This window comes from Cebidichthys violaceus, unplaced genomic scaffold (assembly GCF_023349555.1).
Source record: "Cebidichthys violaceus isolate CVI_PGR_0920_01 unplaced genomic scaffold, fCebVio1.0.p SCAF_25, whole genome shotgun sequence".
Lineage (NCBI taxonomy): Eukaryota > Metazoa > Chordata > Actinopteri > Perciformes > Stichaeidae > Cebidichthys > Cebidichthys violaceus.
Window position 1 is genome coordinate 6,274,089 of NW_027176428.1, and position 21,264 is coordinate 6,295,352.

Below are 21,264 nucleotides of genomic sequence, written 5' to 3' on the forward strand. Positions count from 1 at the left end.
TAATTTCATACAGTTGTATTCATATTGAATTCAGTCAGTAAGACAGAACCAAGCGTGATAGAATTTTTTTTTTAATTTTATTTTAATGAGGTAACGTTATTACAAATATTTTCGAGAAAGGAGAAAATATGTATTGTGTAGTTTCTGCTGGTCGCCGATAGGGGACGATAAAGATCGCTGATTACTTACAGCCTCTATAAGTCAAACCGCCTTGTCCCCTCTCGGTTGCCGTCGCCGGTTCGGGCTCCGCCAGTGGACGATAGTGGCCCGTCTAATACAAACAGCTAGCCATCTGTCTGGCTAGTGTCAAAGATGGCGAACCTGGTGCTGGAGTTTAAGGCTTCTGCCGGTGACTCCGAGCCGCAGAGTCGTCCTGTCCTGATCATCGGACAGCAGACCAACCTGCAGACAGTCGCATGGAGCCAAATCAAAGGAAAACTGCAGCCGGTCGTTAGCAAAGAGGTAACGTTTAGAAAACTGTTGTTTAGTGACAGCTAATGTTAGCGCTATGCTAACACAAGTGAGCGCATGCTAACACCACTAGCGTTAGCTACATTAATTTAACGTTAACGACACTTGAACACCATTAACGTTAGCTAGCTGGCTCACGTAAAGTAGCTCCAGCTATATAAATTGTAATATCTTAACTGGTACTTAACCAATAGCAATTGTTTAGCTTCTCACGGCGCAATGTAACGTTACTTTTTTTTTAAACATTTGGTGACTGAGGTTTGAATTATCCGTTTCCTGGCGTTAAGATAATTATTGTCAGGATTGTTTGGCTATTAGCGTAAACTGTGTGGCATCCTGTTCATGTAACTTACCCTAACTTGTTCATTAAGGTTAATCAGACTATGCCTATATACAGCTGTAAGCAGTGTGCTGTAGAGGGTCGTGCAAAGTCCTCAAGAGATGGTTGTGCAAAGATGGCAGTCAGTCTGTAACGAGAGAATTGAGTCTGTGAGGTCAAGGAAAGAGCTTCTCAATATCCTCTGACAATGATTAACCAACATCATTGTTCTTCCCATGATGGTCAAAGGTCTTTGCCATACTTAAGCCGGTAATTAAGACACTGTCTGTGAACCTTGAAAGAATCTAAGTTTTAAAACTTGTCACATTGTCCACTCGCATTCCATCAGCAAATCCACACATTTGAGATGCAAACAAATCGGTTAAAGCAGTTGAATTTTCTGTCAATTGAAACAAGTATTTCTGCTCTGCTCCATAGTGAATCTAAAATGTCAGTTTTGTTTCATGTTTTCTCAGATCTGGCAGGCCGCTCTCGGTGCTTTGAACCCAAACCCCACGGACAGCTGCCCTCTGTACCTCAACCATGCTGTGGTGGCCGCTCTTCCTTCACGGGTCAGCAGGCACAACAGCCAGTCTTCTGCCCACTTTGTGTCCCGTCTGGTCCGTTCCTGCCTTCCTGGAGGGAACAACCGCTGCATTGTGGTCAGTATTGTAACATAATAGTGAATAGATGTGGGGCGGATTTAATTTTCTATTACACCTCCTTCAGGAGCACTTCTAGCGGCAGAAGAGATGGGGATACCATCCCTTCTATGACTCCTTCTGGGAGTCCTATGGCACTTAAATCTGGGTCATCAAGTGGAAGGACGTCTTGTGTGACCAACTGGCTGATATGAGTGTTTCTTTCATCTCCAGATGGTGTGTGAGCGTTCAGAAGTGTTCGCGTCGTCCTGTGCCATAGCCAGAGCTTTCCCCATCTTCTCTCGCCGCTCTTCATCTTCTCGCAGGGTTGAGAAGAAACACGTCGCTGTGGAGATTGTGATTGTCGGGCAAGAGAGCAGTTCTCTTGGTGTCGCGGAACTTGAGGTCTGCGTTTATACATTTTTGTCTTCATTTTCCTTTTTAAAACAATTTTTCAGGGCCTTTTAAGACGCTACTTAGAAATAGCATGTTTTTAAACATCTGTGGTTCATGTTAGCTGCAGTCTGCCATAGCTGAAAGCTTTTCTTTTGTTCAGTGTCTCGCCAACGCTGCTCATGGAGTGCGGATGGCAGCTCGGATTGTGGACACGCCATGCAATGAGATGAATACAGATCACTTCCTAGCTGTAAGTGAAACTATTTCTCTTTTGTGAATGTTTTTGAATTTACTACAGTCACATGGTTCCAGTTATTTTTGCTGCAGCCCCCTGTCACAGACTATCATTGCTGTTTCAGGAGATCAAGGCTGTGGGAAGTGAACTTGGAATAACTCCAGTGATCATTCGTGGAGAGGAGCTGAAACAAAGAGGATTTGGAGGTAGTGTGTCTGTAGAAGTCTCCCTTATGTCTGAATATTTTGACAACTCGCCTTGATAATAACTGATTCCGATTTGCTGTATATCACCTTTTTTACTAAAATAAAATAAAAAATTGTTGTCAAATGCCGACTTAAAGACAAGTATGTTGCTCAAAATGTGTATTTTCCGGTGAGGTGCTTGCTACTGTGACTAGATGGCTTCAATTGTGCAACTATTAACCTAAAAAGTCAATATTTTGTACCTAAATACACAAATTTATTTATTACTTTATTCTGGCAATTTATCTTCAGCAATCAATACAAGTGTAGTGAACATAGACATTAATTATCTTTGCATAGATCCAGTCTTAAATCCTAACTCACTGTGATTTTATTACACTTTGCCTCGACATCTTAGTTAAAGACAGTGTAACTTTATCCTAGATATTAAAATTATTTGTAAAATACTTATATTAAATATTGGGAAAACCAAAGGCCTTTTTGTAGAGCAATAAGCATGTATGTCCATAAACATTCAAGAGATGACAAATCCTAACATTGATCATTGGTAGTTAGGGTTATTTATCTGTTTTTTTTTCTCTGTACTCCGTCAGGTATTTATGGAGTTGGCAAGGCGGCAGAGCATCCTCCTGCATTAGCAGTCCTGAGCCACAAACCAGAGGGTGCAACCCAAACCATTGCATGGGTGGGCAAGGGCATCGTGTACGACACTGGAGGACTCAGCATCAAGGGAAAGGTATGTTTCCTCTGGCGAAGTGATGGTAACTATTGTGCATCATTAAAAAAAAAAAAAAGGTTTTGTCATGCTAATGTCTTGGTAAAATCACTGCAGTAATTATTTATTTCAATTAAATCTGCAGATCATTCTTATGTTTTAGCTCACTGCATGCAACTAAAATAACATTTGATTTTGACTGCAGATATGTGAGAATTGCTTGTGACTAGTGTCTTAATTAAGGTTTGCAATTTAGGAGATATCAAGTAGTAAAGCACATTCATACACATTTAAATCAATTTATTGTACTTGTATGCTGCATTTTGTCTCTTTTTTAAACTGTGCTCCAAAGTTTGTTGTTGTACCTCTCAATTTGATGTTCATTGTGATTCTATATTTTTTACGGCTTAAACCACACAACATCTTCCATGTTCACCGGCAGTACCACAACATGGCCAGCTCCACAAGATGTTTTGGCCGTTCACTTTACACCTTTCAGACTGAACTCTGCAGTTGTATTGGTGATCATCGAACATGCACGTTGTGACACCCCTGATCTGTTAATCTTTAAGCCTATTCTCAGTAATCTTTTAACACGTAGTTACCATTGCATGCAGGTGTTGTGCAAATTGAAAGGTAGCGCTCACTTATTCTGCACGGACAAGGTTTACAAACCAGTAGTTTCGGAGGTTCGGTTCGGATCGTATCACAAATCTGATCAGCACAAAAGAAAAAAGGGAGCAAATCTAACTTCTTCTTTTTTTCCGCTGATATTAATTGCCGATCATTAATGATCCATTTTGGCAGATACAGATCCCTTTGATGGTTGATTATAGCAGCTGGTTTACATGCTCCAGACTTTTTTTGCCACGTCCCAAACATTTTAATCACTGAAGTCTGTGTAAACCATCAAAAATTCTAAATGTCATCCTTTTACTTTGTTAAAGTAATTTATAGTGTTTTTTTCATAAAGGTACACAATTCAAATGATAAGGAAATAGATTATATTTTCATTGATTAAAACGAATCTTGTCATGAGTAGATTTAATGATGTATTATAAGGTGATTGTGTAAACAGGTTGTAGTACCCACTCTAATATCTATTTATGTTGCTTTGAAAACGTCTCCTTCATACAACTCCATTTATATAAGTTTCTCACTAACACTACATTTTATGGGATCACATGTGAACACATCATGATAACATTATAATTTACCCTTGCCCAATACTCATTTTAACTGAACAGAACCTTCGTTTGTTGTCCATTAGCCCCTTTACCAGCTCTCCTCCTGTCATTTTCAACATGGATCTGGTTGTTTACTCGGTAACGTTACCAGAGTCCCGATCAATGCATGCTAGAGCACTGGAGTCACATCAAAGATGAAATTACCTTCCATCACATGTAAATGTGTATTTTTATTTTTTACATTTTTTTTTATCTAGACCTCAATGCCAGGGATGAAGAGAGACTGTGGTGGAGCTGCGGCCATTTTGGGAGCTTTCAGTGCTACTATTAAACAGGTGAGCCTTTTGGGTTGTCCCTCAGCAGCTTCCACCTCTGATTTTCTGCAGAAGAGAGCTGTTTTAATCAGACTCCCTCCTCCGTTTGCTCCACAGGGCTTTAAGGACAACCTCCATGCTGTGTTCTGCCTAGCAGAGAATTCAGTTGGGCCCACAGCCACACGGCCTGATGATATCCACACTCTCTACTCTGGAAAGTGAGGCTCTCTTTGATGATGATGATGATGATGATGATGATGATGATGATGATGATGATGCTGCTAAATCAACAGGAATGAATGTGGGCAGTGGTATAAAAAACATTCATCATTTGTATGTTTTGTATTCTCAAGGACTGTGGAGATCAACAACACTGATGCAGAGGGCCGGCTGGTGCTAGCTGATGGGGTGGTCTACGCCAGCAAAGACCTGTCAGCTGATATTATTCTGGACATGGCCACACTGACGGGGGCACAGGTGGGTTGACCGTGGCTAAGTGGAGAGCAGGGTCGCCTTTCAATCCAGGGGTCGGTAGTTCAAGCCCCGGCTCCTGCTAGTCTCATGTCATTGTGTCCTTGAGCAAGACACTTTGCCCCAAAATTGCTCTCGTAGCTGTGCCTACAGTGTATAGATGGATACTGAATTGTAAGTCGCTTTGGATAAAAGCATCTGCTAAATGACTGTAATGTAATGTAATATGGGTGACAGCCACTTACAGACTGTTGTAAGATATAGACTCAAAAACATTGGCAGAATTTTATTTTATTTTTTATCAACACAGCCCCTGAAGGGACCAGAACCAACTACAAATGTAGCCTTCTAACAGGTATCGTCTCTGTATCTATAAAATCTTTTTGTTCCTGTTGTCCAGGGGATCTCCACAGGGAAGTACCACGCAGCAGTGATGACCAACAATGAGCAGTGGGAGGTTGCGTGTGTGCGCGCCGGCCGCAGCAGTGGAGATCTGGCTCACCCTCTGGTCTACTGCCCTGAGCTGCACTTCAGCGAGTTCACCTCGGCCATGGCTGACATGAAGAACTCTGTGGCAGTAAGTGACAAACTACAAGTTCATCAAAACCAAATGCTTAAACGAGGCCTGCTCGATATGAGGAAAATTTGCAATTTGCGATATTGTTGAATATCACAACATGACTTGCGATAAATAAACTTGATAACATCACAATATTGTATGAAGAACACAGATATCGATGAGTTTCTGTCCTCTGTCATCCTCCCCTTTTGAATCACTGTCTGCAGGTACCACTGGTAGAGGGGTGATACATTTACAATCATTTTAAGATATGTGTGCAAACTAAGCTAGACTACGACATATAGACAGCTTTTGTTTCAACTTGTGTAGCTGAGGGTTACATTGCATCTATTCTTTATGATGGTAATACTAACATGAAGGCTCCTTTTAGTCTGCATTTAGACAGCAACAACTTTATTACTCCAACCTTGTCAACAGCACACATCACTGCTTCATTCCTTCCGTTCCACCCTTCACAATAAAAGAGGTGACTCATCAGAATAGTTTACAGTTGCTTGAAACAATTCGCTAATAGTCAAGCTAATGGGCTGTGCTTGTGTAAAACCACAGAGGTGGATGAGAGACTGGAAGGGGCAGATTAAAATATTTTTTTTCTTCATGTTTACATGTTTATGCTTGTTGAGAAATGCTTGACAACAGCAATAAAGGCTAGTATATAGATTACGAAGTATTTCAAGTAGAATATTTGTTTAAGGACTGATGTTATAATTTATTTTGGGGAGTTGCTGAGTTGTCATGCTTTTCTTGTTTCTGCAGGACCGGGAGAACGCCCAGAGCTCCTGTGCTGGCCTCTTTATTGGTTCCCACTTGGGCTTTGATTGGCCGGGTGTCTGGGTCCATGTTGACATCGCCTCTCCTGTTCATGCTGTGAGTAACCAGGGGTTTGGTGTTTCTGACGGATATTGTGCAATCAGTTAGCTCTCTGATTTTTATCCTCAAATCACATCATGGTCATAACTTAATATTATATACTATAAGTTGTATAGCTCATTTCATACAAGAAATGCAGCAGAAAGCTTTTACAATAAGGGAAAATAGACTTATGTTCATGGAATGAACATAAAAACATGGAAAATAAGATGAATAAATTTCATCTTATGTGCAATCTTTACCAATCGGTGGTTAGATCTGAGGATATAAGCATGTTCTTGGCGTCACTGTGAAGGTGGAGGTTAACAAACACACCACAGTCTTATTGTCACACATCTAAGGAGTATAACACACAATTTAACAATTTAACTAGTTTACAATTTAACTATTGTGACTCAGTAAGCTGAAAGAAGAGTCAGCAGAATGTGCTAGGAAGTTGTCAACAACACCGCTATGCACATCTCATCTTGGTTTGACTAAAACTCATGTAGATCATTAAAGGATAGGTCCACAGTGTTTCTAGTTGGTCTGATGAGAATAATCAGGTGCCAACATGAACACTAAAACAAGTTTTTCTTGCTCTAATTTTTCCTCCTGTTCATACTTGACGTTCAAATGATCTGTTTTTAATGTATCATGTATAAGTGATGCAGGACAAAATCCACAATGTTTGCTCTGTACAGAAAAGTATTCAAAAGTAAAGAGTGTTTGTACAGAAACCAGCTGTGCCAGTAATGAATATAGAAACCCCAACTTCCTCGTTCCTTTATGAAACTCGTCACTGCTTTTGAAGAAAGGAAAAGCAGCGAGACTGCTTTGTGACTGTTACTCATTACACCTCATGTAAACTTGTGTGCAGCTCATAAAAAAAGGCTCATCATCACTTATGCTGAAGCCCAAGTGAGTGTGTATATATAAGTATATATTTGTTATCAACAGATCATTGTTTTGTCTCAGAAATGATTGAACAACTTCCCTGTAGTAACACTTTTGAGGATTGGGTTGTAGAACAAACATTGTCTCATGTTTCAGTCACATTCGTTCTGAATGATAACTTTAAAAGATAACTCTAGGGTAAGTTTACAGTAATGATGCTTGAATCTGACCCTGTTGTTTTGTCTGTGCAGGGAGAGCGTGCCACAGGGTTTGGCGTTGCTTTGCTGATGGCCCTGTTTGGTCAGGCATCAGATGACTCCATGCTGAACCAGGTGTCTCCTCTGGGTGCAGCCATCAACATGTCTGAAGACCAGATGGAGCGTGACTGCAAGAGACGAAGACTGGTGTAGAACACACTAACGGTTTACTTCCCAACACTGACCGCTCCGCTGCCAGACTGTTGAAGAAAGTGCTCATTCAGTTAGTTTAAACATTTTAAACTGTGATCCAACTTCCTGTGTTTGATAAATCTCACTGAATAAATAAGTCAATCATCAGAGAACCAGGTGTTATGTTTTTATGAAAAACTTGTTTTCTTTTTTGGTATCCACTGCGCTTTGTATTCACACTGCGTGTAGTTTGATTGTGTGATCTCTGGACCAAACGGAAGTGCTTACTGCAGCTTTTAACAGTTTCACATTGGTGGCAGATGAGTAATTGACGTGCAAAGCCACATATGCTTTGTCAGCAATAAATACACATACAAGATGTCGACTGCAAGTTTAAGTAGTAGACAGATTCCAGCTCAAGTATGATGTTATTCCACCCTTGTGACAATCATCTTGTCCTTTTTAAATAAAGACGGTGTCATCTGACCTCTGAGGGCTGCAGAGCAGCTTTTTGGAGACATCTGCTGAGAGATGCAGTTAAAAGTTCAGGTAAAAACTATTAAGTGGACCTTAAGTTCAGACTTTTTTTTGTCCGTTTCCCAGGTCAAGAATGAACTAACTAATTCTAAGAGTTTTATTGTGGACACCTACATAATGACCATTATGGTTTGTTTTAAACTGTTTGAAATTTGTGCTATCGGGGATAAAAACATCTTTATAATGGCTTATCACACAATAACTGTTGTGAACAGTGATGTGGGCCACAGTGCAGCAACATTAACGGTACTCTTAATGTGACACTGATGGTTCACTCAAACTGCAGTGGCTTTGTAATGAATTGCAAGACAACGATACAATATGTTGCATTATATTGGATTTTATTTGTATTTTCCATTTTCATTATTCTGGTCTCCCATGTGTGGGCGGTAATGGACGTTAGAAAGAGGGGTTTGCCTTTTATTAATGAAAAAACAAAAACATGTCTTGTGGAGAAAAGAATCTTTCAAAAGTATATTTTATTTAATTGCCTTTACAAGGCAGATTGTCTTTGTGTGTCCTCTTCACTGAGGGCTTGTGACTTCACTGAAAAACATGTGATTTACTGGTCACATGACTATGTTCCCTGACTTCGCCCGTAGAAACGTCAGTGTTCAGGCTGCCTCTGCTACCAACACACACTCCTCTTCTGCTTAACGTCACTTAGTTTAGTAAAGAAAGGTTTAAAGCCTGCTCGGTGTTAAAGATGTCTCCAACGGCTTTACTGGTCCTGTTTTCGGTCGTGCTGTCCGGTGTGAGTGCCGGTGTGTTTTTCAACCAGAAGCAGCCGTGTTATGTCCGCACACCGAAACGAAACGACTTCGGACTGAAGTAAGTAAACGTGTGTTTTTAAAAGATAAGGTTATGAAGAAACAACTGGTTAGCTCCGGGAAAAAGTCTATTTTATCTTGTGAATGAGCGAGCTAACGTTAGCTGTAGATAGCCGTTAACGTCAGTTGATCAAGTAACTGGAGGTAAAGAGTTTTGGTTTAGCGTTAATTACATTGTTGTATCTGTTAAGACTTGTGGTAAAATAAAACAAACGGAACGATATAGTTACACCGTCGGGATTATCTTGTTATTACTCTATAAATCACGTTATTACTCTCTTTAAATCACGTTATTACTGTATAAATCACGGGGCTTAGTGAACTACACTTTGAGGAAAGAGGTAAATTCCCTACAGCAATCAACACTGACTCATTGTCATAAAGACTGCATTGGTAAAAATAAAAAAGATACAAAGTACAATATATCACATGTAATGTTAACTAATGGATTATGTTTTTTTTGTGCAATTGATAACCCAACATGATGTAAATGCTTCTTTAAAGCTATTCAGTCTTGTACATAAGCAGTGCGTCATATGGTGAAGAATACTAAAGTTTTCAAGATAAATATCAGGATTAGTTTTGGATTTTAATGTTTATATTTTTAATGTATAGTACAGTAACGTATATATTTAAAAATCTGTTTATGAAATATCATCTAGGGCTAAATTGATTAGTCGATGACAATGTATCTGCACCTATTTTGATAATGAAACTAAGGCAATGTCTTTTTTTAAAAGCATAAATGTTCACTTTTATTATACCTAAGATATTTTGGCATTTTTAAATCATTTAAATAAACCAGCATTTGGAGTGTTGCTGCTTCAGAACTAATGTATGTATCACTTGTCCGTCCACAGGACCACTCCTCGTCCTCATGAGTATTTAAACATTTCTGAATTGCCCAAATCCTGGGACTGGAGGAACATCAATGGCACCAACTTTGTGAGCACAACCCGCAACCAGCACATCCCCCAGTACTGTGGCTCCTGCTGGGCCCATGGCAGCACTAGTGCTATGGCAGGTAAGAATCAGCATTCCTGTTGGGGACTTATAAACATGTAATCATTGTGGTTTGGTGACAGTGTAGAACCGCAGGTCCTCACATGATTGTTCAGACAGATTTTATTTTCTAGGGTTGGAGTTCCACTTCCTCTTTGCACAGAAGTGAGAACTAACTTGTCGACGTGCCTTTATGTCTCAGCACCGGCCAAAATAAGTCATAGTATAGTATGCCAAAAAGTAGTCACTTGTAAAATATGGCATAGAAAATGTAATTAAATGTAGTATAACATATATTAGTCAGAGTATGCCATACAATGTTATGAATAAGTCATAGTATAGTGTCATAAAAAGTAAAGTGTGTAAAAAACAAAACAACTAAAGGTATAGTATTCAATAAAAATGTAAAGGAAAAGTCATCGTATAGTGACTCATAAAATAGTCATAACAAATGTCATAGAATAGTATATCATAAAAAATAATTAATTTATCATATAAATATCATTAAAAAGTCATAGTATAGTGTGTCATAAAAATGTCGTATAGAATGCCAAAAAAAGTAAAAGTATGTCATAAAAAATCATAGTTTAGTATGTCACAAGAAAGCCATGAAATAGTCTTAGTATAGTATGTCATGAAAATGTCAAATGAATAGTATGTCATTAAAGAAGTTATAGTACAGTATATTATCTAGATGTCATTAAAAATTCATAATATAAAGTGTCGTGAAAAATGTCATAGCGTTGCATTTTATTTTTTCAAAAGTCATAGACAAGTGTGTCATTAAAAAAGACAAAATGTCGTCGTATAGTATGTCATAAAAAATTGTTGTTTAGTATGTAAAATATGGTATGTCATACATTTTTTATAGTATATGTCATAAAAAAAGTCATAGTATTGAATGTCACAAAAAGCCATAAAATAGTCGTTGTATAGTACAACAAAAGATTTTATGAAAAAGTCATCCTAGTATGTAATTTAAAAGTTAGAGTAAGATACGTCATAAAGTCACAGTATAGTATATTATCTAAATGTTGAAATATCTAAATATTGTATAGTATGCCATAAGTCTTCATAAAGTATGTTGTAAAAGTATAGTATTTTATGGAAATAAATGCCGTAAAAAAAAAGTCTTCATAAAATATTTCATTAAGTCATACTATAGTGTGTCATGAAAAGTGCCATAGTATATAGTATGCCATAAAAATGTCATTGTAAAGTCTGTCAATGACATAAAAATAAATGAAGTTCTGGGTTTCCTCTCTCACCAGATCGCATCAACATTAAGAGAAATGGAGCGTGGCCATCGGCCTATCTGTCTGTCCAGAATGTGATCGACTGCGGTGATGCCGGCAGTTGTCACGGAGGAGATCACAGCGGAGTTTGGGAGTACGCCAACACACACGGGATCCCAGACGAGACCTGCAACAACTACCAGGCTAAAGACCAGAGTACGTGGACTTCAGTGCACACAGTCATGGTTACAATCACTTACCATGTCTTATTCTGTAATACGTTCTGTGTCCCTCTCTAAAGAATGCAATACTTTCAATCAATGTGGCACCTGCACCACCTTTGGAGTGTGTAACATTGTGAAGAACTACACCCTGTGGAAAGTGGGAGATTTTGGAGCTGTGAGCGGGAGGGAGAAGATGATGGCAGAGATTTATGCTAGAGGGCCAATCAGGTTTGCACCTTTTTTTGTGTAGAGCAGCAGGCAGCCACTCTGGTACTTATGTGTTAGACTGCTGTGGAACATTTGATGAATCCTATATATCCACGTCTTCATTCCACAGCAGCTCTACACTTTCTGATTTCACTAATTGTGTCACCTTCACCCAGAGGAAGTAAGTAATCTGTGATGTTTTGTTTTCTCCAGCTGTGGGATTATGGCCACAGACAAGCTGGATGCCTACACCGGAGGTGTCTACTCTGAATATCAGGAGGAGCCTTCCATCAATCACATTGTGTCAGTGGCAGGATGGGGAGTGGAGAACGGAGATGAATACTGGATTGTACGCAATTCCTGGGGAGAGCCATGGGTAAGTCTTTATCAAACAGAGAACGTAGTGATGGCTGTCAGCTTTATAGTCAAAATAAATACCATGCTTCCTGAATAATAATATTGTAATTCCCTAAGAGGTGACATCTTCAAATTCATTATTGTTCAACTAACAGTCCCAAAACCCAGAGTTATTTAATTTACGATCACATATAAAACAAAGACAACCATGCAAATTCATCTATGCATAGAGCCCACACTGCCACTAATTGCACTCCCTGAATGAATATTATCAAATTTTTTTTAAATAACAGAAAAGCAATTTCAAAGAGAAGCCACTTTAACTAGCTAGTTAATGATATGCTAACATACTCTGCTCATGTTAGCTCCCCAGGTTTTTAAACGCAGAAACGTATATCTCCTTCGTTAAAACATTAAACAGTGGTTCACTTATCCATAAAACCAGCCTGAAAACGATTGCTAGGCAGAGCCATAAAGTTGTCGGTGCTGGCAGGTAATCTGCTATGATTGGCCGGTCTGCATTCGAAGGGCGGGACATAGAGAAGGGTGAATTGAGAAGCTGGATGTAGGGAATGTTTGGCATTTTGGCTTGAAAATTGATTACAACGATTGATCGTTCATCACAGTAGTCGTTGATTCATTTCCCCTATTCCTCCAGGGTGAGAAGGGATGGCTCAGGATTGTGACCAGCGCCTACAAAGGAGGAAGTGGAAGCACATACAACCTGGCGGTGGAGGAGGACTGCATGTACGGAGACCCAGTGGTCGCCAAGGCCTACCTGTAGAGTCCAGAGGGTGTTACTGCTCACTCTTCATGTCTTCCGGTCTCAGGCAGAGAGACACTTTCTCTTTGTAAAATGTTGAAAAGGGAATACGATTTTTCTCAGAGATCTATTTTTTTACACTTGTGATTAAAAGGGTCAAATCAGACCTGCTTGAATCAATGCAAATATTCAGCTTTTTGTAGATCACATTTTTAAATGCAAACTGACCCAGCCAAAGAAGAGTTTATAATTTGTCCTACACTGCTGTGACACTGACTGTCTTCAGTGTGTGGTGTTATTGTGTTGACAGTATTGCACCACACCCTGTTAGAAAATCAACTTTAAAGTGTGCCTTACATGCACTGGCAGCCAAATATAAACTGATGTGTGAACAAAAAAAGTAAATAGCAGACATTCTGGAAAAATTGCAATCTTTGTTTTGTTGTTTTAAATTGTGCCAATAAACACAACACTTAAAAATGATGCTCCACACAAAGCCTGTCATTTGAGTATGAATCACTCCGTCTGTAGGTGAGAAACATGTACAAAGCTTCCTATGGTGACATGATTATATAGTTTACTTTTTTTAAATTCAACAAACTAGCTTTGTGCTGAGCAGAAAATCTTTCTTAGTAACGTAAATGATAAAAATCCAATAAAAAAAGCCATTTTACAATTGCACAAGTCACAAATGCAAGAAAGCACATTCAGGTTTTTATTTAAAAACCACTTGAACCAACATAAAAATATAGAAAATCAAATATACAGGTGAAAGTAAGAAAAACGTTTAGCTGCATCTTCAGAGGCTTCTCCTTCAACCGGTCCGACTACTTACTGAACTTCTGCCCGTTTGTTGCCTCAATAGAAACAATTCGTTCACTTGGTCACACTGAACAGTCCGTCCTTAGCTATGTGCTCCAACATCAAGCAGAGTGTTTGGTGATCACAGATCTTCCTCTGTTGGGTCTTCCTGGTACAATCTCCAACATTTTCACTGTCAGTTTATCATGATGAAGTTTGACTTGCAATGAGCTGAAAAAACAGAGGCTTCATTACCTACATGAACATGTCTCTAAAGGAAGTTTACAACTACAAAAACGTAACAACGGGTAACTTTTAAACATTATATAGTTCGTTTTACTGGTTCATGCATGAAAACCACTGACTTCATCACGATCCTGCACATTTTAGATATCTCTCTCCAGTATATCATGATTGTACTGACTCAAATAGAAGCACGTCACTCACCAATGAACTCTGCTACAGGGTCATGCTCTCCCTCTGTGCGGATTGTTCCTGCGATGCTGTCGTTCTCCAGGATGGGCAAGAAAAGCTGAACAAAGTCTGATGTGTAGGGAGGAGCGATCACATCCAGCACCTAAAAAAGGGAAATATTTAGGTTTAATCAGTTTGTTACAACCTACAAGTTACAAATGATTTAAAGATTGTGTTAAAGGTCTGTTTATGTCAGCAGTCTTTAAACACTGTAGTAAAACATTCCAATTTTCAATTATGATCACCTGACTAACATTAAGACAGCAATGACTCTTTTGGCCACTTGGAAGCAGCAGAAATAAGTTGAGAACACAACCTACCTACCTATTAAGTTAATATGGTATGGAGGCAACATGGTTATTCTTTTGGAGTGAATTAATGATGAATTTAACACCAGTATTTACTCTACTTTAGTTGTTTTTGTCTCTACCAACTCCTGAAGGAAATATCTGGCTCTTCAGCTGCTAAAAGCTCTGATGTCTACCAGCTAATTGCTAACTTTAAGGTGTTTTAATTTAATGTCTCAACATATTATATATTATTCATGTAAGGATGAGCAATACCCACTGAAATCAAAATCTCTTAGATTGAGGAAACTTTGTTCAAGACCATCCTAGGGCCATGAGTGTATAAAACATAGTTTGAGACTTTCAGGCACCCTGTAACTTCTGTGATGGAGGAAAATACTAAAAGTTATATACTGTACGTAAACCAGAGTTCACTTTGTTTGCCAAGTTTTATCTCTTGACCACTAATCAAGATCAGAAGAAGCAGTTACCTCAGTGACAAAATATCTAATGAGGGAGATGTCCGTGTTGAGTTTCTCCAGACACTTGCGAATGTAACCGACTACAGGCAGGACGTAGCCACGGCTCAGCAGATGAACCATCCGATCCAGCAGAGTCTTCTTCAACTCCAGCTGAGGGGGGAGAATGAGACCAACGCGCTGTCAGCGGACAGGTTGCACAGTTGCAACACACTGAAATAAGAAGTAGTAACACAAACAGACCTGCTCCATGACGTCCAGCTGAGAGTGCTCCGTCTCAAACAGCTTGATGAGCAGCTGGAGGACCTGCGGGTGCAGCAGCTGGTGACACGTACAGATCTATGCGGAGGAAGCATTCATTTTTAATTGAACTGATGTCTTAAAAGACTGGAAATGTAAAGTGTAACCTGAAATGTTGTACCTCGTCCAGCAAAGCTAAATGCACTGGAGTGTGGTCTGTCTGCAGCTGGAAGTAGCGCGGCTCAGACACCGTCCAATCCACCCATTTCAAAACCCCCATAGCGACGACTGGGAACCTGAATCCAAACAAACAAGAAGTGAGAAGGGCTGGCTTTCGAACCTCAATTAGTTTTAAATACAACTTAAATGTGTCTATACTGATGAGTGTCAAGTGCCAAAAGCTGTCACTGAGTGCATTATCTTCATTTTTCAAAAAGCTCATGTATTTCACAATTTAAATCACACATAATTCATTTTGTTATATTTAGTTATTCTACAGCTGATATACAAAATAAGTTTGTTTGCAATTTGTCTCCTTTTATTAAACAGTAACCTTGTTTAAAATGTTTATACTCATCGAAGTCAGGTATTCAAATATATACTCGTATCAGCCTTATCTGAATTTTTTGAATGATATCCAGCCACTAGCCATGAGTAACCATGTTCAATGAAAAACATCTGGGAGGGAATGTAGTGAAGATTTCTGTAATCATGGCCCAGATGTTTTTTATTGTGGAGTGTCAAGTTACATCAATCTTATATTTCCAAGTCGGATCAGCTTGTTATTCCATGAACTTCAATTTTATTATATATTTAACCCCAATTTTGACAATCCTATCCAATTGTATTAATTTATGTTTTGCCTTTTACAACCATCAACAAGGCCACCATTATGAACATGTTTCTCATCACATAGAACACCTCCCTCTCTAAAAATAACAACAAGTTGAAGGCTTATGAGGAACGAGATCTCGGTCGTCTCCTCACCGGATGCACTGGTACAAAGTGCCGAGTTCAGCCACCAGCTCGGTGGCTCCTTTGTTCTCGTTGCAGCACAGGTTGTGCACAGTCTCTATGGCCTTGGACGTCGACTTCAGCTCATCCTTATTGATGTTGACTCGCTTGTTCTGGGGTTAAAGAAAAGGGTAAAGAAGGTGAAACCAGGAGGTATAAAGAAACCAAATGAGCATGGGAATTCTGTATGGAAATAAGTAGTTTACAATACTTTATTATCTTAGCCAGTAAATCTAAATCAAATAACTGAAAACTGTCATGAGCGTTTTGTGTCTGCGGACACATCAGCTGGTCTCTATACCTTTTTCCACGTCTCAACCACACTGGCAGCGTAGGCCAAGATGTGAATGTACTTGTGTTTGTGGTCTTGATTTATCTTTGATCCCGGCTTAAACAGCGACTGCATGAACAAGTCCAGAAAGGCCGGCACTCGGATCTAAAGATGAAAAAGACACATATTTCAGCACCTTAACGGGTATGCAGTGGATACAAACGGGGTCAAAGATGCTCCGTCCTCACCAGCTCCACAGGAGGCGGGTCCATGCTGCTGAACATCTTGAACAGAACTGTGATGTCAGCCGGATTCAGGGCTCCTTTAGACAACATGGCACCCAGCGCCTGGCAGGCTCGAGGGTAGGCTGCTGCTGTGCCAAGTGCGAGCGTTATCTGACTGGCATCGTGACCTCTGTGATAGAAACCACAACCACAGAAGTGACATCATCCACAATGAATGGTTTGATTGATCTTCATGGTGAGATTCTGATAAAAAAAAAAAAGAAAAAGAAAAAAAGACAAAGTTACCTCTCATGTGCTGACTTCTGTACCTCCTGGCCGATCCTTCGAACAGCTGAGCCGCCTTGTTCCTCCTGAGAGAGGATGGACATCATCGCCTGGGCGAAGAGGTAGGTGTGCTCGCCGTGACACACCATCTTCTACAGGAGAGGAGAGGACAGAGATCGTCACATGTCGCAAACAGAAAATCACATTTACTGACCGACTTTTATGCAATGTGGTGTTAATATAACACAGCTCTGACTTCATTAAGCGAGGAGGTAAATAATCAAGAAAAATAATTATTATTTCACCTATAAAATGTCTCAAGAAAGATGAGTGTTGTTCTTACGTAACGGTCCAGAATTCAGAGATTCAGCTTTCAATGATATCAAAGAGAAAAGCCACAAATCCTATTTAAGAAGCGTGATCAGTAAATGTTTGTAATGACTTAAAAAAATCATGGAGACTAATCATTTGATCGTCTCAGCACTACAATCGTAGTCACGTTCAATGTTCATGTTCCCCAAAGTCAATTTCCACTTGTCTTATAGAAATGGTTTTATTTATTAGTGGTTATAAAATAACTATTTAAATTGTCACTTGTAATCTCTAAATTAATCTGGAGTTTCGCCCCCATCCTCTTACTCCACCCAACCAAATGCCTGTTTCCAGGATAACTGAAACGTCGCTTGCGATACAGCTCATAAACTTTGTCTTCACCCCATTTTCTCACAAGAGCCCAGTTGGTACTGCGTATGTGCAACTCTCAACGGAGAGGAGAAGGAAGCCAGAAGGCTGACTCCTCAGCTACTTCCATCATCAACTCAAGTAAAAAACGATGTGTTTACTTTTTTTTTGATTAGGCAAGGAAGTTGCTAGATTTACAAGCGCAAAGTGGCCTTTTATTTGCCCTGGACAATCCTTACTGTTAATGCCTACGATGTATTGAAAGAACTGCAAGGCTATGATGCTATGAAATATTATATAAGTGTCATCTTCATTTATTTTTCAGAGAAGCTAACAAGCTCACTGCAAATTCTGGCAGGTTCTTCTCCAGGTTTTCTTCTCCTCCATCCAGCAGTGTGGCCAAAGACGTCCTCAATACTCGGGAGAAAACCTCCAGCTGCTGACACGCTGTGGACACACTGGTGATCTCCCCCTGATACCCTGCGTCTGAAATGAGCTACACACACACACACACACACACACACACACACACACACACACACACACACACACACAGTATATGTGACGTGACCATGACCCCACACAGAGACTCTCCTATTAGATTCGATTTCATCTTTTGAGGCATTAGATCATAAAAAGTAGACAAAGCAAACAAGTGCTCACCTTTACAAAACATAAAAGAAACAAACATTTTAGTAGATTTAATTGAAGTACTACTACTACTACTACTACTACTACTACTACTACCGCACCTTTACAGTGAAGTTGAGCATCAGGCAGTCTGGGTGAGCCTCTGCCAGCTTATAGAAAAGATCTCTCCACGTAGTGTGTGCTATCATCTGCTCGAGCCAAGCAGGAGTCTGAAAACACAAGAGACAGGATTGGTTTGGTTTCACTTCTATGTAACCATGACAAATACATATTTTTGCACAAGATGTTAAGGATTTGTGATCATTTGTACTTTGTAAAAACTACAACCTAGTGTTCAGAAATCTCACCTCTCCCTCAACAGTGAAAATGGAATCAGCTTTTTGGGGGTCAAAGTGTTTTATCAGGAGACTTTTAAGGTGATTTTCTACTCGCTCTTGGACCTGAGCAGGCTCTACACCTGCAGTCAAAACACAGAAATGACAGATCAATGAGCGGTCACCAATGGGCCATGGTAACAGTCGAACCAACGTTTCCAAGCTCGGAAAACATTCCTGTAGTTCTCTACTCACCCATCTGGATGAGCCACTCTGCCAGCAGATTGACGGTCTGAGCCACAGCAGAGTAGTTTTCAGAGAGAAGCTGGATGACGTGTTCTGGAGAGCCACCCGATAGGAAATACCTGTGAGGAAAATATGGTTTCTATCATCAAATTCTCAGTAGGTCTTTAGGATTCAGTTGCTCTCACAATGGTCAAAACACTACTCATCCTGTACAGTTTTCAGTTCACTTTGCTGTCTCTTTGTCATTTAAAAATGTGTTTGTAAGAGGCAGGTGCTTACGTTTTAAGGGTGTTGAAGATAGCAGGCTCCATGATGTAATCCCTGCTGGAGAACTTCTGGAAGCAATCTTCCTGGATTTTCCCATCATTTTCCCCTTCCACATAATCCTGCACACAGGAACATTGAAACATGTGTTCATGCTTCTATAATGGCTCTTCTGTCTTTACTATATAATCTCCACACTACTGGATTTATGTGACTGAGCAATAACATATTTGAAACACACTAAATGTAGATGAAAGCTCTGTGTTACAACTCAATAATTTAGTTAAACTTTACTAAACGTATACAACAAAGATACTTTGCAGAAGTGACTATATGGGGTCCTTCTATATGTCCTTTCTGGTTGAATGCATGTGTGTTACATAAAACAAACTGTCTCATTTGGCTTCTGCAGCAGACCTTCAAAGGTTTACATGAACAACCTACCTACCATTTAATGTTACGCCATTCTTAAGGCTTAAATGGTTAAATGGTAGCGTTGTATTCAAGTGAGCTTAGTAACGGTTAACGTGCAACTTTAACTGTTTAACCATGTCCACCAGCTGTGACATTAGTTAGCCTGTGAGTTAGCTGGCTAATGGAGCCGCTAAACTGCTATTTTATCAGGGCAGATGTGTGGACACAAGTATGTCTATGTAGCATTGTCACAACAAACCAGCTGTGTGTGGCTGCCGTTAAGCTAATGCTGCTTAGCTAACTAACGTTAACTGTCCACTCCGAACAGCAACAAGTCGTCATCATCTCACCGTGGGACCTTCCCCCGTGCCTTCCCAGTCTCCACTGCCGCTGTAATATTCCTCGTCCATGGTGACGGGAGAGAAGTAGCGTTGAACTAGCTACAATAACCCAGCTGTAAGTTTTAAATCTTGATGTGACTTTGTTTTACCGCTGACCAGCTAGCTTATTTAGCTAATAACGGCTAACAACCGCTAATAACAACAGGAGGAAAATGGCGAGTCGGTGTGATAATCAGGCCACGCCCCCCCCCCCCCCCGGTTTGATAGGAATGGAGTCTTCTGCCCTGAGTTTGGCCTGTCAGGCAACTATCCGCTAACTGCATGAGTCAAACCTAACGAAACACTAACAAAACAACAATTCAACCAAACGTTATGAATTACAAATTTATCAATTCACTTCTTTTTATGTGATTAACATGAAACCTGACGGTAAAAAGTACAGGTCTAAAGACTTTTTAAAAATCCGTAAATGTAGTTGTATTCTGTTCAACTTGTTATTGTAATATATGGAATAATTAGTGTAAATATACCATCTGTTGCCATTTTATTAGGAACACCTTGCTGAAATTAAATAACGGTTTCTGTTATCTAGCACACCTCAATGGATAAAAATGGGTTGGACAAAATAACAGACACATCTGTTAGTATAACAATAAAAATCAACAGCACCACAAACTACAGCTTCCAAAATGACCCTAAAACAACACTAAACTCTAAAACAGATTAATCAAAAACTGAACATCATAACCTTCATGAAGGTAGAATTTATTGCAGGTTTGGACTGCATTAGTATTAGATTGGGATTCCTTATAAACTGGCAACTGTATAGTGAGTGTGACCACTAGAACATTTACAAATGTTACATATACTCCGTTAAATCAGTGAACTCATCAACATATCCTTTCATTCAGCTTGTTAGCCACATCCAAATAACCACAAATATGAAAATAGCAAAGAGACCCAAAGTGCAGATGAGAATCTCTTAGAATTGACTGTAAATAACCTCTTTTATTATTCCATTTTTATTCTACTGGGAAAGTATATCTATAAAATGATCTCTTAGGTTATATGGAACGCAAAAACCCTAAAATGATGCTGAGGCTGCTTAGGGTGTAGAATTAAACAATTTTGTTTTGTATGTGCAATAATCACTGACATTTAAGCTGAGCGTGAGCAAAAAGTGTGTCCATTTGTGAACCCTGGAGCAAAAAAAGAACAACCTACGCCAGGGCCCCTTTAAACATGAGTTTTATTGGTCTGATGTACGAGAAAAGCTGAGGCACTGATATTAGATATTTATAAACTGCAGTTATTAATAACAACTCTTGATTTAAAAATGTTCAAGATGGTGCAACCTGATCCATCTAATCTCCACTACATACATAGTAGTTAGCATAGCACCATAAAGTATTAATCAGGAACAATGGTTGTATTGTTTTCTATTTCATTATGA

The 21,264-nt window shown here is 39.5% G+C and overlaps 3 protein-coding genes across 3 annotated transcripts; 2 read left to right on the forward strand and 1 right to left on the reverse strand.

Moving 5' to 3' along the window:
• The first annotated feature begins 251 nt into the window (after nucleotides 1–251).
• Nucleotides 252–7,843, forward strand: npepl1 (aminopeptidase like 1). Its single transcript, XM_068719990.1, has 12 exons — nucleotides 252–462; nucleotides 1,267–1,452; nucleotides 1,666–1,836; nucleotides 1,988–2,077; nucleotides 2,187–2,268; nucleotides 2,862–3,004; nucleotides 4,428–4,505; nucleotides 4,602–4,702; nucleotides 4,838–4,961; nucleotides 5,356–5,532; nucleotides 6,292–6,402; nucleotides 7,533–7,843. The coding sequence occupies exons 1-12, from the start codon at nucleotides 313–315 to the stop codon at nucleotides 7,689–7,691; spliced, it is 1,572 nt and encodes a 523-aa protein (XP_068576091.1). The 5' UTR covers nucleotides 252–312; the 3' UTR covers nucleotides 7,692–7,843.
• Nucleotides 7,844–8,798: 955 nt separating this feature from the next.
• ctsz (cathepsin Z) lies at nucleotides 8,799–13,308 on the forward strand. The gene is made up of 6 exons (XM_068720147.1): nucleotides 8,799–9,038; nucleotides 9,898–10,061; nucleotides 11,311–11,490; nucleotides 11,576–11,726; nucleotides 11,919–12,081; nucleotides 12,721–13,308. The coding sequence occupies exons 1-6, from the start codon at nucleotides 8,914–8,916 to the stop codon at nucleotides 12,844–12,846; spliced, it is 909 nt and encodes a 302-aa protein (XP_068576248.1). The 5' UTR covers nucleotides 8,799–8,913; the 3' UTR covers nucleotides 12,847–13,308.
• Nucleotides 13,309–13,519: 211 nt separating this feature from the next.
• On the reverse strand, nucleotides 13,520–20,023 carry nelfcd (negative elongation factor complex member C/D). The gene is made up of 15 exons (XM_068720146.1): nucleotides 19,821–20,023; nucleotides 19,072–19,178; nucleotides 18,802–18,911; nucleotides 18,580–18,689; nucleotides 18,334–18,441; nucleotides 17,925–18,077; nucleotides 16,922–17,052; nucleotides 16,640–16,805; nucleotides 16,422–16,556; nucleotides 16,094–16,233; nucleotides 15,288–15,402; nucleotides 15,110–15,205; nucleotides 14,879–15,019; nucleotides 14,074–14,203; nucleotides 13,520–13,857 (listed from the first exon to the last, which is right to left on the reverse strand). The coding sequence occupies exons 1-15, from the start codon at nucleotides 19,878–19,880 to the stop codon at nucleotides 13,823–13,825; spliced, it is 1,737 nt and encodes a 578-aa protein (XP_068576247.1). The 5' UTR covers nucleotides 19,881–20,023; the 3' UTR covers nucleotides 13,520–13,822.
• Nucleotides 20,024–21,264: the final 1,241 nt, after the last annotated feature.

Bases quoted from the DNA above. Each gene is read 5' to 3' on its own strand.
- npepl1 (XM_068719990.1), top strand. From the start codon at position 313: ATGGCGAACCTGGTGCTGGAGTTTAAGGCTTCTGCCGGTGACTCCGAG. The intron at 2,078-2,186 runs GTAAGTGAAACT...TTGCTGTTTCAG, and splicing joins ATACAGATCACTTCCTAGCT to GAGATCAAGGCTGTGGGAAG. The intron at 2,269-2,861 runs GTAGTGTGTCTG...GTACTCCGTCAG, and splicing joins GAAACAAAGAGGATTTGGAG to GTATTTATGGAGTTGGCAAG.
- ctsz (XM_068720147.1), top strand. From the start codon at position 8,914: ATGTCTCCAACGGCTTTACTGGTCCTGTTTTCGGTCGTGCTGTCCGGT. The intron at 9,039-9,897 runs GTAAGTAAACGT...GTCCGTCCACAG, and splicing joins CGAAACGACTTCGGACTGAA to GACCACTCCTCGTCCTCATG. The intron at 11,491-11,575 runs GTACGTGGACTT...CCCTCTCTAAAG, and splicing joins CTACCAGGCTAAAGACCAGA to AATGCAATACTTTCAATCAA.
- nelfcd (XM_068720146.1), bottom strand. From the start codon at position 19,880: ATGGACGAGGAATATTACAGCGGCAGTGGAGACTGGGAAGGCACGGGG. The intron at 19,179-19,820 runs GTGAGATGATGA...TCCTGTGTGCAG, and splicing joins GCACGGGGGAAGGTCCCACG to GATTATGTGGAAGGGGAAAA. The intron at 15,403-16,093 runs GTGAGGAGACGA...GTTTGGATTCAG, and splicing joins ACTTTGTACCAGTGCATCCG to GTTCCCAGTCGTCGCTATGG.